Source organism: Hyperolius riggenbachi, chromosome 7 (assembly GCF_040937935.1).
Source record: "Hyperolius riggenbachi isolate aHypRig1 chromosome 7, aHypRig1.pri, whole genome shotgun sequence".
NCBI lineage: Eukaryota > Metazoa > Chordata > Amphibia > Anura > Hyperoliidae > Hyperolius > Hyperolius riggenbachi.
Window position 1 is genome coordinate 4,291,357 of NC_090652.1, and position 15,861 is coordinate 4,307,217.

General features: G+C 46.7%; 1 protein-coding gene across 1 annotated transcript in view; it reads left to right on the forward strand.

Moving 5' to 3' along the window:
* The window catches only part of LOC137524058 (cytoplasmic phosphatidylinositol transfer protein 1-like), a 166,491-nt gene that overhangs the window by 137,684 nt on the left and 12,946 nt on the right, over window positions 1-15,861 (forward strand). The window contains exons 4-7 of the mRNA XM_068243497.1: window positions 8,260-8,348; window positions 10,159-10,166; window positions 12,459-12,530; window positions 14,246-14,341. Coding sequence (XP_068099598.1) covers window positions 8,260-8,348; window positions 10,159-10,166; window positions 12,459-12,530; window positions 14,246-14,341 — 265 coding nt within the window. The remainder of the gene's footprint in view (window positions 1-8,259; window positions 8,349-10,158; window positions 10,167-12,458; window positions 12,531-14,245; window positions 14,342-15,861) is intronic.

Sequence of the window (15,861 nt, forward strand, 5' to 3'; positions counted from 1 at the left end):
ACTCGGGGTGTACGCTGGTGGTGTAAGAGAGATGGTCGTGCAGACTCGGGGTGTACGCTGGTGGCAGAGAGATGGCTGTGCAGACTCGGGGTGTACGCTGGTGGCAGCAGAGAGATGGCCGTGCAGACTCGGGATGTACGCTGGTGGCAGAGAGATGGGTGTGCAGACTCACTACTGCAGCCACACGAGTGAATGAAATCCCTGATGCTGCCTGCGTTTTACAGTGGCTTGCAAAAGTATTCGGCCCCCTTGAAGTTTTCCACATTTTGTCACATTACTGCCACAAACATAAATCAATTTTATTGGAATTCCACATGAAAGACCAACACAAAGTGGTGTACACGTGAGAAGTGGAACGAAAATCATACATCATTTCAAACATTTTTTACAAATAAATAACTGCAAAGTGGGGTGTGCGTAATTATTCAGCCCCCTTTGGTCTGAGTGCAGTCAGTTGCCCATAGACATTGCCTGATGAGTGCTAATGACTAAACAGAGTGCACCTGTGTGTAATCTAATGTCAGTACAAATACAGCTGCTCTGTGACGGCCTCAGAGGTTGTCTAAGAGAATATTGGGAGCAACAACACCATGAAGTCCAAAGAACACACCAGACAGGTCAGGGATAAAGTTATTGAGAAATTTAAAGCAGGCTTAGGCTACAAAAAGATTTCCAAAGCCTTGAACATCCCACGGAGCACTGTTCAAGCAATCATTCAGAAATGGAAGGAGTATGGCACAACTGTAAACCTACCAAGACAAGGCCGTCCACCTAAACTCACAGGCCGAACAAGGAGAGCGCTGATCAGAAATGCAGTCAAGAGGCCCATGGTGACTCTGGACGAGCTGCAGAGATCTACAGCTCAGGTGAGAGACTCTGTCCATAGGACAACTATTAGTCATGCACTGCACAAAGTTGGCCTTTATGGAAGAGTGGCAAGAAGAAAGGCATTGTAATAGAAAAGCATAAGAATTCCCGTTTGCAGTTTGCCACAAGCCATGTGGGGGACACAGCAACCATGTGGAAGAAGGTGCTCTGGTCAGATAAGACCAAAATGGAACTTTTTGGCCAGAATGCAAAAGGCTATGTGTGGCGAAAAACTAACACTGCACATCACTCTGAATACACCATCCCCACTGTCAAATATGGTGGTGGCAGCATCATGCTCGGGGGGTGCATCTCTTCAGCAGGGACAGGGAAGCTGGTCAGAGCTGATGGGAAGATGGATGGAGCCAAATACAGGGCAAACTTGGAAGAAAACCTCTTGGAGTCTGCAAAAGACTTGAGACTGGGGTGGAGGTTCACCTTCCAGCAGGACAATGACCCTAAACATAAAGACAGGGCAACAATGGAATGGTTTAAAACAAAACATATCCATGTGTTAGAATGGCCCAGTCAAAGTCCAGATCTAAATCCAATCGAGAATCTGTGGCAAGATCTGAAAACTGCTGTTCACAAACGCTGTCCATCTAATCTGACTGAGCTGGAGCTGTTTTGCAAAGAAGAATGGGCAAGGATTTCAGTCTCTAGATGTGCAAAGCTGGTAGAGACATACCCTAAAAGACTGGCAGCTGCAATTGCAGCAAAAGGTGGTTCTACAAAGTATTTACTCAGGGGGGCCGAATAATTACGCACACCCCACTTTGCAGTTATTTATTTGTAAAAATGTTTGGAATCATGTATGATTTCCGTTCCACTTCTCACATGTACACCACTTTGTGTTGGTCTTTCATGTGGAATTCCAATAAAATTGATTCATGTTTGTAGCAGTAATGTGACAAAATGTGGAAAACTTCAAGGGGGCCGAATACTTTTGCAAACCACTGTAAAAAGGGGTGGGGGGGCTCCAGGAGGGAGTGTAGCCTGATTGGCTACCCTGTGCCTGCTGACTGTGATGTAGAGACTGTGAAGTTGACCCCAATGATGTAGTATAGGGGGCGAGTCGAACTCGCATATAGTTCGTGTTCGATCGCGAACGCGAACCATGAAAGTTTGCGTGAATAAGTTTGCGTGTGAACCGTTCGGACCATCTCTAGTCTGTGTCTACTCATTTCTCAACCCAGTCGCCACACAGCACACATTTCATTTAGGACATCGGCTGGTGGACACGAAAATGTTATTGCATAGATGATAAGGGATAAAACAGTTCCCTCCTGTTCCTGGGCCCCATTGCAGCTCACCCCACACCTGTCTGGCAGTCTGGTGGATAAATCTGGGTTAGGCAGGGTAAACGCTTGTCCCTGTGTAAATCGCGTTTGGCAAGCGATTCTTGCTTTCCAGCACTGTGTGATCGTCCTTTTGTTCACGTTCTCCTCAAATCCCCCCTTCCCCCCCCCCCCCGCCGCCCCCACCATTTTTCATTTACTATTTTTTTATTGGCGGTAAAAAAAAATACATTGGAATTGGAAACGCTTGTAATATACGCTATAATATTTTTTTGTTACTGTGGAATAAAGCTCACAAATAAAGTGTAGACGATTTCTCCAAATCTCCATTTCCTGAGCGAGGCATTAACTTTAATGACAAGTGCGGCGGAAACCATTTCACCGTACACAGCAAAACATGCGTGATTCAAACAAGTGTGTTCCCTTCCTTGTTAAAGGACACCCGAAGTGACATGTGACATGATGAGATAGACGTGTGTATGTACAGTGCCTAGCACACTAATAACTAGGCTGTGTCCCTTTTTTTCTTCCTCTGTCTGAAAGAGTTAAATATCAGGTATGTAAGTGGCTGACTCAGTCCTGACTCAGACAGGAAGTGACTACAGTGTGACCCCTACTGATAAGAAATTACAACTATTAAAACACTTTCCTGGCAGAAAATGGCTTCTGAGAGAAAGAAAGAAAGAGATAAAAAGGATCAATAGTTCATAGATTTTAGCTCTGGCATACTTCAATGAATGTGTCATTGAGCAAAAACAATAAAACAGTTAAAACTTAAAAGTAGATTTAAACATAAAATAAAACTGTGGAATATCTTAAAAAGTCATTTTTAGGAGAAGGAAGATAGATACAATAGATTATTTTATTCGTTTATTTTCGCTTCGGGTGTACTTTAAAGTGAACCTATATTTGGCTGCAGTAGTGTCTGAATCACAACCTTGAAACAAGCATGCAGCTAATCTAGTCACACTTCAGTCAGAGCACCTAATCTGCTGCATCCTCTGAGGCAGAGGATCAGCAGGGCAGCCAGGCAATCTGCATTGTATAACAGGAAATAAATATGTCAGCTTCCATATCGCCCTCACCCTGAGTTACCCTTAAATGCCTGTGACTTGGCTGCATCCATAAACACACCCTGGAAGGTATCGGAAGCACTGACTCGCCTCGCTCGGATTCTCAGCATCTGCGTTGCTGTTGTGTAAAGTGGAGGCCATTTCTATGTTTGCTTTCTGAGGTAACGCTGCGAGCTGCTGGCACGTGTGACAGGGCCTCTTACACGAGGCATAACGACACCTCTGACAGCCAATCTCGTTAAGCTGCACAGCGGCTCCAGTGGAAGATCACCTGGAGAAAGTGCTAAAAATGCTTCTGAAAATCCATGATTTCAGCCTGCCTGTGTTATAGATCCGCTGGTAAATCCATGTTTATCGATCGCTCCTGGCGGACAATGACAGCTTGTATAACAGGGTGTCTGGTGTCGCGGTACGCACGCAGCATGGCGGCGAAGACAGGTCTGCTTTCCCAGATCCGCGGATCAGACGTCTTCTATCATTACACGGCCTCCGCTAGAACAGGTAATCACTGCAATCCCATCGGTTGCCATGGCACCCTACTTAAAGGGAACATGAAGAGAGAGAGGAATAGGGTGGCCGCCATGTTTATTTCCATTTAAAGTGTACTCCAAGCCAACCTCAGGTCAAAAGTTTAATACTTACCTAAGAAATCCCCCAGAAGATTCCTACAGCACCCTCCGGCCTCTGTTGCCGAGCGCAGACCCCCAAAGGAATCAGACAAGCTGTCAGCTTTCTACTCAGCCACACCACCTAGTGGCTGGAGGAAATACTAGTGTTAAAGGAAACCTGAGGTGAGAGACATATGGAGGCCGACATCACATATTTATTTATTTTTAAACAATACAGATTACCTGGCACTGGCGTAGTTCCGCAGCTAGTAAGTTGGGCTCAGGGTGCGCTGAATGATGGCTCTCCCTGCTGCTACTCCCAATCCCGGTGGAGTTAAATACTATTCCCCTCCGAGTTTAGTCATTTGATGTCCGGCGATCGCTGAAACCTCAAAATACCCTTGCACCCCCCGTACACTATAGAACCTGCTTCACCCTGCTGATCCGCTGCCTCTAATACATTTAGCCATAGCCCCTGAACAAGCATGCAGATCAGGTGACTGAAGTCAGACTGGATTAGCTGCATGCTTGTTTCAGGTGTGTGATTCAGACACTACTGCAGCCAAAGAGATCAGCAGGCTGTGTACATCAAAAAAGGGTGCCCAGAAAAGCTGATACAGTATAGTACAGTATATAGTACAATATTGGTAACTTTACCGATATTCTACTGTGAAAGTGGAAAAAAAGAATAGTAAAATATCAGTATTAATACCGACATTTTACTACAGCTAAACCTAAGCCTATTCTCACATTGAACCCTCCCTCTACCAATGCCTAACTCCAACCATCCACCCTAGCCTTAAAGTGGATCTGAGGTAAACTTTTACTCACTGCATAATTGTGCCCCTTACATATAGTTAATAGGGCATTCCTCAAGCCAAATACTTTTTTTTGTTATTCTTTTAATACTCTAATTCCCTATAAACTAAATAAACTTCTCCAGTGCCTTGGCACTCTGAGCCTTAGTAGCAAGAGCTTATGGGAGCTCAGTCTGGGAAGGAGGAGGGGGAGGTGTTACTAGCCAGAGATTTCAGAGGCAAGGGGTCGGAGACGGGAGGAGAGGGGAGGGGAGTTTTCACAGGCTGAGGGGAGGAGATGCAGAGCAGCTTGCCTGTGTGATGATGACAAGCAGAATATGGCTGCTCTCATTGTATTGCACAGGAAGAAATAATCATACACTGTTGGAGCTGTTTGCAGCTAGATTTGCTGTGTAAACCATCTAAACTTTGGATACGATATATAGACAAGTTACTTGTTATAGTTAGTTTTTCATCTTGGATCTGCTTTAACCACCCACCTCCATGGCTAACCTTAACTGTCCCCACCACTGCAAATAAAAATAAAATAAACAGCAAAAACAAGTGCCCCCTCCCCATGTGCAGGAGCCTCGGCCAGGGGCCTCCTGGACATTCGCTATTACAAACACTTCCCAATCGCCCATACCCAGAATTCTCCAGCCCCAGGCACTGTGCATGGTAGTTTGGGAGCGCGGAGGGAGTGAGGACAGAGCATTAGATCCCTCCCTGACTGGGTGCAGTCAGAGCTTAGAATGGGGGAGGGGCATAGCTTCAAGATGGAGGGGAGGCCACCTAAGCTGAGGGGTCGTGGAGGTTATTAGGGCACTTGAGAAGCCCCAGGTATGGCCACCTCGTATATTTTTTTCTTACTTCAGGTACCCTTTAAGTGTACCTTGTCCTTTTTATTGTAAACATGTTATCTCAGAGAAGCTTAAAGACGAATTCAATGTATGGAGTCAGAAAAGAGTATCCGATGCAGGGAATGTCACGTCCAGAAGTTGCAGAGTGGAAGATAGCCACTCCCATATCAGAGAGGCCACACCTCCTGCTTCTCTGTCCGGCACGACGAAACAACAACAGACGGTAGTAACAGAACTCATTTTAGTCTACAGAACAAGGATGAGACCACGTCAAGGGAACTATCAAAGAAACTGTAAACCACACATACTTATAGAGCAACACTAGAAAGCTTTTCTGAAGTCTCTCATTACAGCCTGTGTGAAAGGAAATACTAAGTGTATCAGATTTTTGTAACAAAGTTGGCATCGGGGCTAGAGCGGTACCATGTAGATAGGTTCCACTTGTCTGTTACTATTCACAGAGGAATGCTTTACTGTGTGTTTCTGCCCTGCTTACACACACACTGCTTTCTCACAGATCAGATGAGAACAGCAGAGAGATTTTCCAGCTACAGAGAAAGGATCTAAAGAGAATGACCTGTAAGTTATTCCTATACTTGCATGCTTACACTCCCCATTCAGAATGAGATCTTCCTGGCTGTAAACTGTTTTTTAGACTACATGAAGCAGAGAGACACAGGGACAGCTGATGAGTTATTTACACACTATGTGATACTATATTTCAGCTGTTTATTATTCTGAAGACATTTCAGTCACAGTATGTATTACAACCAGTGAGGACTGTTTCTGTATGCTGGATGTGCTGGGCACAGTCCTCCATAGTAATGCCCACAGTGAAAACTGTTCTCTGTAAATGTCATATTTTCTTCACATAAAAAATGAAACGATGAAAAAAATCCTTTGTATTGCTATTTGCTGGTAATTACTGGAAATATATGCTGCATTTAGTATTTTGGTTAACTTTGATAGTTGTCCTGGGCAGGGCCGGTATGGGGCCCCAAGGCAAAGTAAACCTGCCCCCCCCCCCCAACAGATACCCCGGAACAAAAATCGGCATTAGGGGACCTTTTTTGCAGCTGGTATAGTCAGGGTGTGAAGCCCCAATCAGTTGGAGCTCCACATTCTGGCTACCCCAGCCTGCATGGGGGACAAGGGGTTAAAAAGTTTCAGGAGGGGGGACCCCACATAATTTTTTTTTTAATTTCCCACACTCTAAACATACAAAAATTGGGAAAATAGGAAAAAATGCCAGGGATCTTCATACAGCCATATTGCGGCTGTATAGCGATCCCTGGCCAAAGCGCTGCGGCTGCGTATGGACCCCCTGGAAACCCTGTCAGGAAATTGCTCTTTCTTTTGATACATGTAAAATTACACTACCGTTAGGTTTGCTACTAAAAGTTACATTTACCGCATTTAAAACTATACTTTTTTCCTTCTAAACTTTAAAATCGATTTTCTCAAAAACTATAAGGTCTTTTTGAAAAATTGTTTTTTTCCTCTTATCCCCAATGATCTCCTTAACATATCCTGCAAATTTAGGGTTTCTAGCATTTAAGGTGGATTTGCTATTAACCATTAACCACTTCCGGATTCTCGGAGCGTATATACACGCCCCTGAATCCTGAAGTGTATACCATGGAAACGGCCGCTCGTATGAGCGGCCGTTCCATGTCAGTTCACAGAGGGTGTCTCCGTGAACACCCTGCGAGCCGATCGGCGGCTCGCAGGGTAAATGTAAACACACGGGGAAGATCTTCCCCGGTGTTTACATGTATACGGCGCTGCTGCGCAGCAGCGCCATAGAGGAGATCGGTGATCTCCGGCCTCTGATTGGCCGGGGATCGCCGGCATCTGATAGGCTAAAGCCTATCCCATCAGGCGCAGGACGGAAATCCGTCCTGCGCCGCTCACAGGGGGAGGGAGAGGGAGGAAAGGGGAAGGAGGCCAGGAAGCGCTGCGGAGGGGGGCTTTGAAGAGCCCCCCCGCAAGCGCAAGCAGCCGGCGGCGATCAGACCCCCCCAGCAGGACATCCCCCTAGTGGGGAAAAAAGGGGGGAAGTCTGATCGCCCTGGCTGTCTGCTGATCGGTGCTGCGGGCTTGAGAGCCCACGCAGCACCGATCAGCACACAATTTCATGGTGTGGAAGTGGTTAAAGTCGGCGGGTTTTTAAATGTGTATTTTTTTTCCTTTGAAACTTTAAAATCAGTTTTCTCAAAAACTATAAGGCCGATTTGAAAATTTGTTTTTCCTCTTGTAGCCACTGGGGGCCCCTACAAGCTCTGGGGCCCTGGGGCAGCTGCCTCCTCTGCCTCTATGGTAGCGCCGGCCCTGGTCCTGGGCCCGCATGCAATTAACCTTTTCTCTTGAGTTTTCTCCTAGGAGAACACTTTTCCTCTCTTCTTGCTTGCTGTTCTTTCTCTTCTTTTAAAAATCATTTTATTGACAAGATGTGAAGATGTCACTCAGGACAAAACGCAGGAGAAAAAGTTAATTGAATAAGCCCTGCTGTGAATAATCAACAATTACGCTCAGGAATTTCCTAGACATTTGTTTGGTCTTAAATCATAACCTCAACGATGGTCAAAAAGAGACAATTTCTCCGGACTTATATCAATGGCTGGATAGAGAGAGTGCTTGAGGCTTGTGCAGCTGATAACGTCATGGATGGAATCTCCTCCCCTCGCCAACCACAGACGAATTAATGACTACCGTGGTATCCCAGTGGCTGATATTACCCCTTGTTTCTCTTACAGTAAGTTACCTGGCTGGGCGCGGGCTGTGGTCCCCAAGATATTCTACATCTGTGAGAAGGCCTGGAACTACTACCCCTACACCGTGACAGGTAGGTCCTCATGGGTGGGTGGACTGGGGTGACTGCTCGGAGTGGCGTGAAGGTGAAAGAAGGGGCGGGGGAGCAGGACCCCCGAGGGATGTAAAGTATGCAGTGCAGTAGATGGTGTTACCTCAATTCTCCACCGCCTCTGTCTCCATGGCTGCAGCAGTGGCACGCCACCAAGGAGGGGGCTGCTTCGAATCTTCGGGAGGGGGGGGAGGGGGTATGGTGCAGCAAATTCTGATGTGGGGGCAACCAACTTCTGATTTGGGAGGTCAGCAGACATCATCAATCATTCTGATGGAGAGGGGGGTCGGCAAACTCCAACTGAACAGCAGCTGAACATACTATATAAAAAAATAAGGTACCAAATCTTTGCCAACTTTCCCGCCTATAGTTTAGAACTTCCGCAAGATGTTTAAAAAAAACACGTCCAGTGTAAAAATACTTTACTGAATATAAATTACATTTTCCTAAAAAAAAAAACCAAAGAAACAAAAAAAATGTTCTGTATCTTCACCACAATAAAATGTTTTAGGGCTCGTTTCCACTGAAGCGGTGCGGAATCGCCTGGATTCCACCGCAGAAGAAATCGCATGCGGCTGCGTTTCCGCAAGCGGATTTAGCCGCGATTTCGCATGCGATTTCGTATGGCAAGGAGCCAGGCGAATTTAACCATGTCACTGCCTGAGTAAAGCTCCATAGCAAACCATGCAAAATCGCACGCGAAATCGCGGGGAAATCCGCATGACAAAGCCGCATGAGATTTCCCTATTAAATGCATTAGCGGCGATTCGCCCGCATTCCTCCAGCACGCGAAATCTGACGGCTCTGCCGTGCAGATTTCTGCCGCACCGAAAAACGCTCCCGCCGCCGCACAAGTGGAAACAGCCCCATCCACTTACATTGACTATGCGAATCCGCATGCAGTGCCCGCATGCGGATTCGCTATAGTGGAAACGAGCCCTTAAAAGCAAACAAAATTTTTTTTTTCTCACTGTATCTCGCCATGGTCAACCCTAAAGAGCTGCCCCAGTGTTGTAATCTTTGGGGCTCTTTTTAAACCATTGACTGGGGCACCCCTGGCACCCCGCTCGCCTACTGCATTACAGTCGCAGCACTAAGAGGGGAGCCCCGGCATAAGCATGTTTAAATCTACTGACAGACCTTCCCAAACTGATCTGGACGAATGAGAATCTTTCCTGCTGAGGTTTCTGATTGGTCAGATCAGGCTACTAATAAGAAAATTTAGCTATTAGTATTCTTCCCTGTCTCTGCTTATACCATGGGCCCAGGGGCGTAACAATAGACCCTGCAAGGGATGCAGCTGCAGGGGGGGCCCAGAAGCCACAGGGGGCCCTGTCCTGAGAGATTGACAACTAAGAGCAAGGAGAGAAAAAACGTTCTGCTCTGTGCACAATTGTACTAATGACTGCCTCTGCTCAGCCACTAATAACGAATCATACAAAGTTTTGTAGACAAAGATTTTTAGACAGTCCCTATTCAGTGTGCAGGGGGAGGGTCCCTATTCAGTGTGCAGGGGGAAGGGGCCCCACCCGAAGTTTTGCAGGGGGGCCAAGTGATTTCTATTTACGCCCCTGCATGGACCCTGCTTGACATCATATAATAGCCTCCTCGTCATCTCATTATTCACTGTAATCTGCTTTCTTACCACAAATATAACCCACTAACTGCATCTCTTCTCCCCTGTCTGGCTGCTCACTGAACTCTCCCTCTTCACGACGTCACCCTGAACTTTAACCAACCAACCAACCAACCAACCAACCGACCAACCAACACTCTCCTTTATGGAGCACAGAATACACGGTAAGTCCCATCTATCTGCACAATCAGGGACCTTCTTATAGGATGCAGTGTTTGCAGTCACATGACCACTAGGAACAGGGGGAGGGGTCTTCCTATTCAGCACAGACTGTGAGGGAAGGGTATGCGCCCTGTGTGAGCCCAGTGGTCCAGGCCACACCCCTCTCCACAGGCCTGTGCTGAAGGGAGTGTGGGGGGCGGACTTCTGTTCTGAAGCTCCACCTCTAATACTATCACTGGCCCAGAATGAGCATACAGGTCAGATGCTGTGACTCTTGTCTGACTCCACTGACCGCATGCTTGTTACAGGGCTCTAAATTCTCTGGCTGCATGCATGTTACACTGCTGTGTTTCCACTGGCTGCATGCTTGTTACAGGGCTGTGACTCCACTGGATGCATGCTTGTTACAGGGCTGTGTCTCCACTGACTGCATGCTTGTTGCAGGGCTGTGACTCCGCTGGCTGCATGCTTGTTACAGGGCTGTGACTCCACTGGCTGCACGCTTGTTGCAGGGCTGTGACTCCGCTGGCTGCATGCTTGTTACAGGGCTGTGACTCCACTGGCTGCATGCTTGTTGCAGGGCTGTGACTCCGCTGGCTGCATGCTTGTTACAGGGCTGTGACTCCACTGGCTGCATGCTTGTTGCAGGGCTGTGACTCCGCTGGCTGCATGCTTGTTACAGGGCTGTGTCTCCACTGGCTGCATGCTTGTTGCAAGGCTGTGACTCCACTGGCTGCATGCTTGTTACAGGGCTGTGTCTCCACTGGCTGCATGCTTGTTGCAGGGCTGTGATTCCACTGGCTGCATGCTTGTTGCAAGGCTGTGACTCCACTGGCTGCATGCTTGTTACAGGGCTGTGTCTCCACTGACTGCATGCTTGTTGCAGGGCTGTGACTCCGCTGGCTGCATGCTTGTTACAGGGCTGTGACTCCACTGGCTGCACACTTGTTGCAGGGCTGTGACTCCGCTGGCTGCATGCTTGTTACAGGGCTGTGACTCCACTGGCTGCATGCTTGTTGCAGGGCTGTGACTCCGCTGGCTGCATGCTTGTTACAGGGCTGTGACTCCACTGGCTGCATGCTTGTTGCAGGGCTGTGACTCCGCTGGCTGCATGCTTGTTACAGGGCTGTGTCTCCACTGGCTGCATGCTTGTTGCAAGGCTGTGACTCCACTGGCTGCATGCTTGTTACAGGGCTGTGTCTCCACTGGCTGCATGCTTGTTGCAGGGCTGTGATTCCACTGGCTGCATGCTTGTTGCAAGGCTGTGTCTCTAAGGTATGGACTAGAGCTTTGGGGGAGAGGGAGAGGCATTGTTGCCCCTCTTTTCCTTAGCCCCCCCCCCTCCCCATGTGAGCTGGTATAGCTTAGGGTGCAGAGCCCCACGCTCTCCAGGCACCGTATGGGTTATAAGGGGTTAAAGGATACCAGAGCTGAAAGCAAGTAGCAGGCATGTAGTAGTGGAAGCTGTCCTCAGCCCCTTTGTTCTCCACCGCCCCGCCCCTTTGTTACCTAAATCCCCCCCCCCTGCAGCCTCTTCTGGGTCAGCGAGTCACGTAGCAGTGTGCAAGCGCTGGCCCGACCGTATGCGTCCTACATTGTGTGCCTGCGGGCAGGAGTGCTGTGCGCTCGTCATGGCGACACGCACACATCGCTCCTGGCCGTGGGCACATAATACCTTCACATCATACCATCCGATGATATTTATGCTATGTAAACAATGTCACTGACATGCTTGTCCACAACTGCTGGCCCAATGTCCCCCTACCCCACCCCCTTCCATGTACCCCATCCCCCTCTGCTTTGGCAATGCCTGCATAAATCTTTGTCCTACTAATAAAGCTATCTGTAATTTGATTTGATTTGCTTGTATTGTATAGCAAAATAGCAAACGCATATAGCATGACTGATGGGAACCATATTTCGTGTTATTTTAAGCATAGAGGCCCATTATCCCCCAAAAATAACACATACCTATAACACTACATTCTTGTTAGACTATAATGCACTGTAAATGTTGCCTATGTTGCTGTAATTTATACTAGGTAATAAACATTGGACTAGTCCATCTTCTAATGGGGGATTCTCAATATTCCCTTCACTAGACAAACAGCTTCTACTTTCTGGAGTAAAGCTCCTCCCATTTATCCCTTCAGTATTACCAGTGGCTGCTCAGCTGATCATATGACTGCCCTCACAATGTCATCAGTCAGCGAGTTTGTCCGCAGAGCTTGCAGTCAGTGTTGCTTGAGCTGCATGATAATGGTTGTTCTTCATGTCTTCTCTCCACAATACAGTGCTCTTTCCTCCCCAAATTCTCCATTCACATCGAGACGAGGTATTCCGACGACTGCGGCGACAATGACAACGTAAGTTGGGATTCCTGCAGGTTGCAAGCTGTTTTTTTTATGTTATGTTGTCTGAACTGACTTATTTATCGACTTTAGGGCTCTTTGACACAGCAGGACATTTTAAAAAAAATTACATACATTGAAACCTTAGGGACTCAACTTTTTAATACATATCTCATGAGGTATATAACTGTTATTTATGCAAATAGGGGCTTGTAATTAGTGATATAATGTAAACAAGCAACAAAACTGAGAAAGTTACTACTTTATTTCCAAATTATATATTGATGCAATACATTGTACTAGGGACATATTTTAAACATTGTAATAACCGGGACAAAAAAGCAAATACAATCTGTGGGTTTTATCCATGTTTTAGCATAGCATGTTATATTTTAAAACTATAATTCCAAAAACTGAGAAATAATGAATGTTTTTTCCAATTTTTCTTATCATTGCCGTTAATATGCAGTTAAAATAAAGTAATTCTTACCAAAATGTACAACTCAAAGAAAGCCTAGTTGGTGGCGAAAAAATAAAAACAAGACATAGATCATTTTGTTGTGATAAGTAGTAATAAAGTTATTGGCAAATGAAAGGGAGGAGTGCTGAAATGTGAAAATTGTTCTGGTCCATAAGGGGGAAAAAAAAACCTTCAGCAGTGAAGTGGTTACTGATGAACTGCACAAATCCCTCAGCACTCAGGCAGAGTTTGCACCATTAGAAACATAAGAGATTTGCAATTTTCAGAAACTGAGATTGAGATGCAGCTAATGTATTTCAGTTGCGTTTTTTCTGCATTTATAGGTGATTTGCATTTTGTGATTATTAACATCTTTACAGAGTTGGCAAAGTGTGACAGATGGCACAATGGGTAGAACTGATAATCAGGTAAAGAAGCCACGGCCCAATCAGTGTGGAGCAGAGGCTTAGGGCCAGAGCCGGGACAAGGTCCTCCAGCACCCAAGGCTGAGACACCAAAGTGCGCCCCTCCATCCCTGCCTCCCCAGCCGTCACACACTGATTGCTATTAGACTAAGAGGCGCCACAGGGCCCACAACCTCCCCAACACCTTAATATTTAGTTATCTGGCTTGCAGTCACTGCCATGTATCCCTCTTTTCTTATTTCTTTCTGCTTCAAACACAATTAGGAATGACAGCTGAATGAATTCTGCGCCCCCTCCTGCACTGCGCCCTGAGGCTGGAGCCTCTCCAGCCTATGCCTCGGCCCGGCCTTGCTTAGGGCCCATTCTCACTGGGGAGCTTTTCGGGTGATTCCCGCAGCACCTTGTATCCCTGGCAATCGATATGGCATTGAAAAGCATTAATGTAAATTATAGTATATGGCAGTGATCTCACTGCATCAATTTGCGAAAATTAGAAATGTTGTGCATGCATCACTTTTCCATGTTTTTGGAGCAATCGTGGTTCATATGTTAACACATCATGAACTGCGATTGCTCGAAAATAGTTTTTGTGTTTAATTGAAAACTAAAAGAAAAAATCATTTTGCGAAATGCTCGTGGTTTTACTAGCATTTTGCAATCCCCAGTGTGGAGCAGAGGCTTAGTGTTGCCTGACGTTGGATAGTCCATGGTGGCTCATAACGCCTGTAGGCTGGACTCTGCAGTCCCTGAACGTCAGAGATTACAGCGAGGAAGCCAGGCTCACCGCGGGGTGGTGGTTGTTTGTCTAGTGTCCCATGTTTTACCATGATCATCTTCTGCTGCAGATATTCCACTCAGACTCAGCACAGGAGGAGCACGAGGTGACACATCTAGACATCGCCTACGATGAAATTCCCGAGCGGTATTACAAGAGTATGGAGGTGAGTTCAGAAAACTGAAAGCATTGCCTAGTAATAAACGATAGCCGTACACCCAGCTTTCTCCTCAGTGTGCTGGAAACGCTACAGTCACTGACGATAGCTACCAACCCAAATCACTGCTCTGCCAGACTTCTGCTCACTTAAGGTACCTACCCATACATCTAGGGATTTTGGCTGCCAACTGACCAAGAGACAGATCTCTCTCTGACTCTGATCGAATCTGATTGGAGAGAGGTCTGTTGGCCGCCATAAACCATCGCCTGCCGGCTGTGTCCCCTCAAATATAGATGTAACCCCCCTACTCATGCATTAATTCTTTACCTGTCTGGTGTCTGCCCTTGTCTCCATACTCTTCATCCTCATTGTCGCCCCACATGGTTGCCAGCGTACTGCACATGGGGTGTGTGTGTGACGAGTTTGAGACAACGGTGGACACCGGACCAGAGGCGTAGCTAGAGTTTTAAGCAGCTGGTGACAAAGTCAGTGTTTGCGCCCCCTGGTGATAAGGTGTGAACCATAAGGAAGTCCATCATGCTTCCCCAGAGATGTTTGAGTTTTAGAATAATTTCCTGCATGTCTGATCTGCACCTGATTAAGAACAGGATCGATTTTCAGATGAGCACTGCACAAAATCGATCCTGTTCTTGACCAGAAGTAGATCAGACATGCCGGAAATGATCGATTTGTCCCATGCACCTGGCAGGAAATTGCATCATGTGTACCAGGCAGTAGACAGTTGGGTGATACGCAGAAATACACATGATCTACAGTACTTTGCTGATGCAAATATGGCAAGCGCTGAGTACAGCAGGGAGATAAAAAAAAACTCTGGGGCAGAGAGCAGGAGGAAGCAGGGGAGAAGATTGGATCCTTCCACCGGCTTCCATAGAAAGTAAAACCTGTTACTGCGCCCCCCAGATGCTGCGCCCAGGGACAGATGTACCCCTTGCTCCCCCTCCCCATTGCTACTCCTCCAGGTAAAGTACTAATGCATGGGTACCGAGTGGGGGGTACATCTACTATTGGGGAGATGCGGATAGGGGTTTCCGTAACGTTCATCATTTGCAATTATTGCATGCTGTTACCACAGTGTACCCGATCCAGCATGTTGGCCCCAGACTTCCCACAATGTTCAATCAATACATGCTACCAACTGTCAATGAGGCATGCTCATGGCAGCATCGATTTTCTTGAGATTCGATAATATTGATCGAATCTGATGGTCGATCAACTGCCAAGTCTACTGATGTATGGCTAACTTTATTATTCTTACAAAACGTCTTTACATTTCAACTCGCAGCCAGATATACATTTTTTTAAATTGAATCTCTGTGGAGTGTGAACTGTCTAGAAGCTCCTTAATCCTGTTACCCACTGTCCACACTTGCACTGTCCACACCTGTCACTATCTTTCTCAGGAACATTATGGAATAACTACAGTCAGGTCCATAAATATTGGGACATCAACACTATCCTAACATTTGTGGCTCTATACAGTTGTTTTCAGTGGTCTTCCGAGC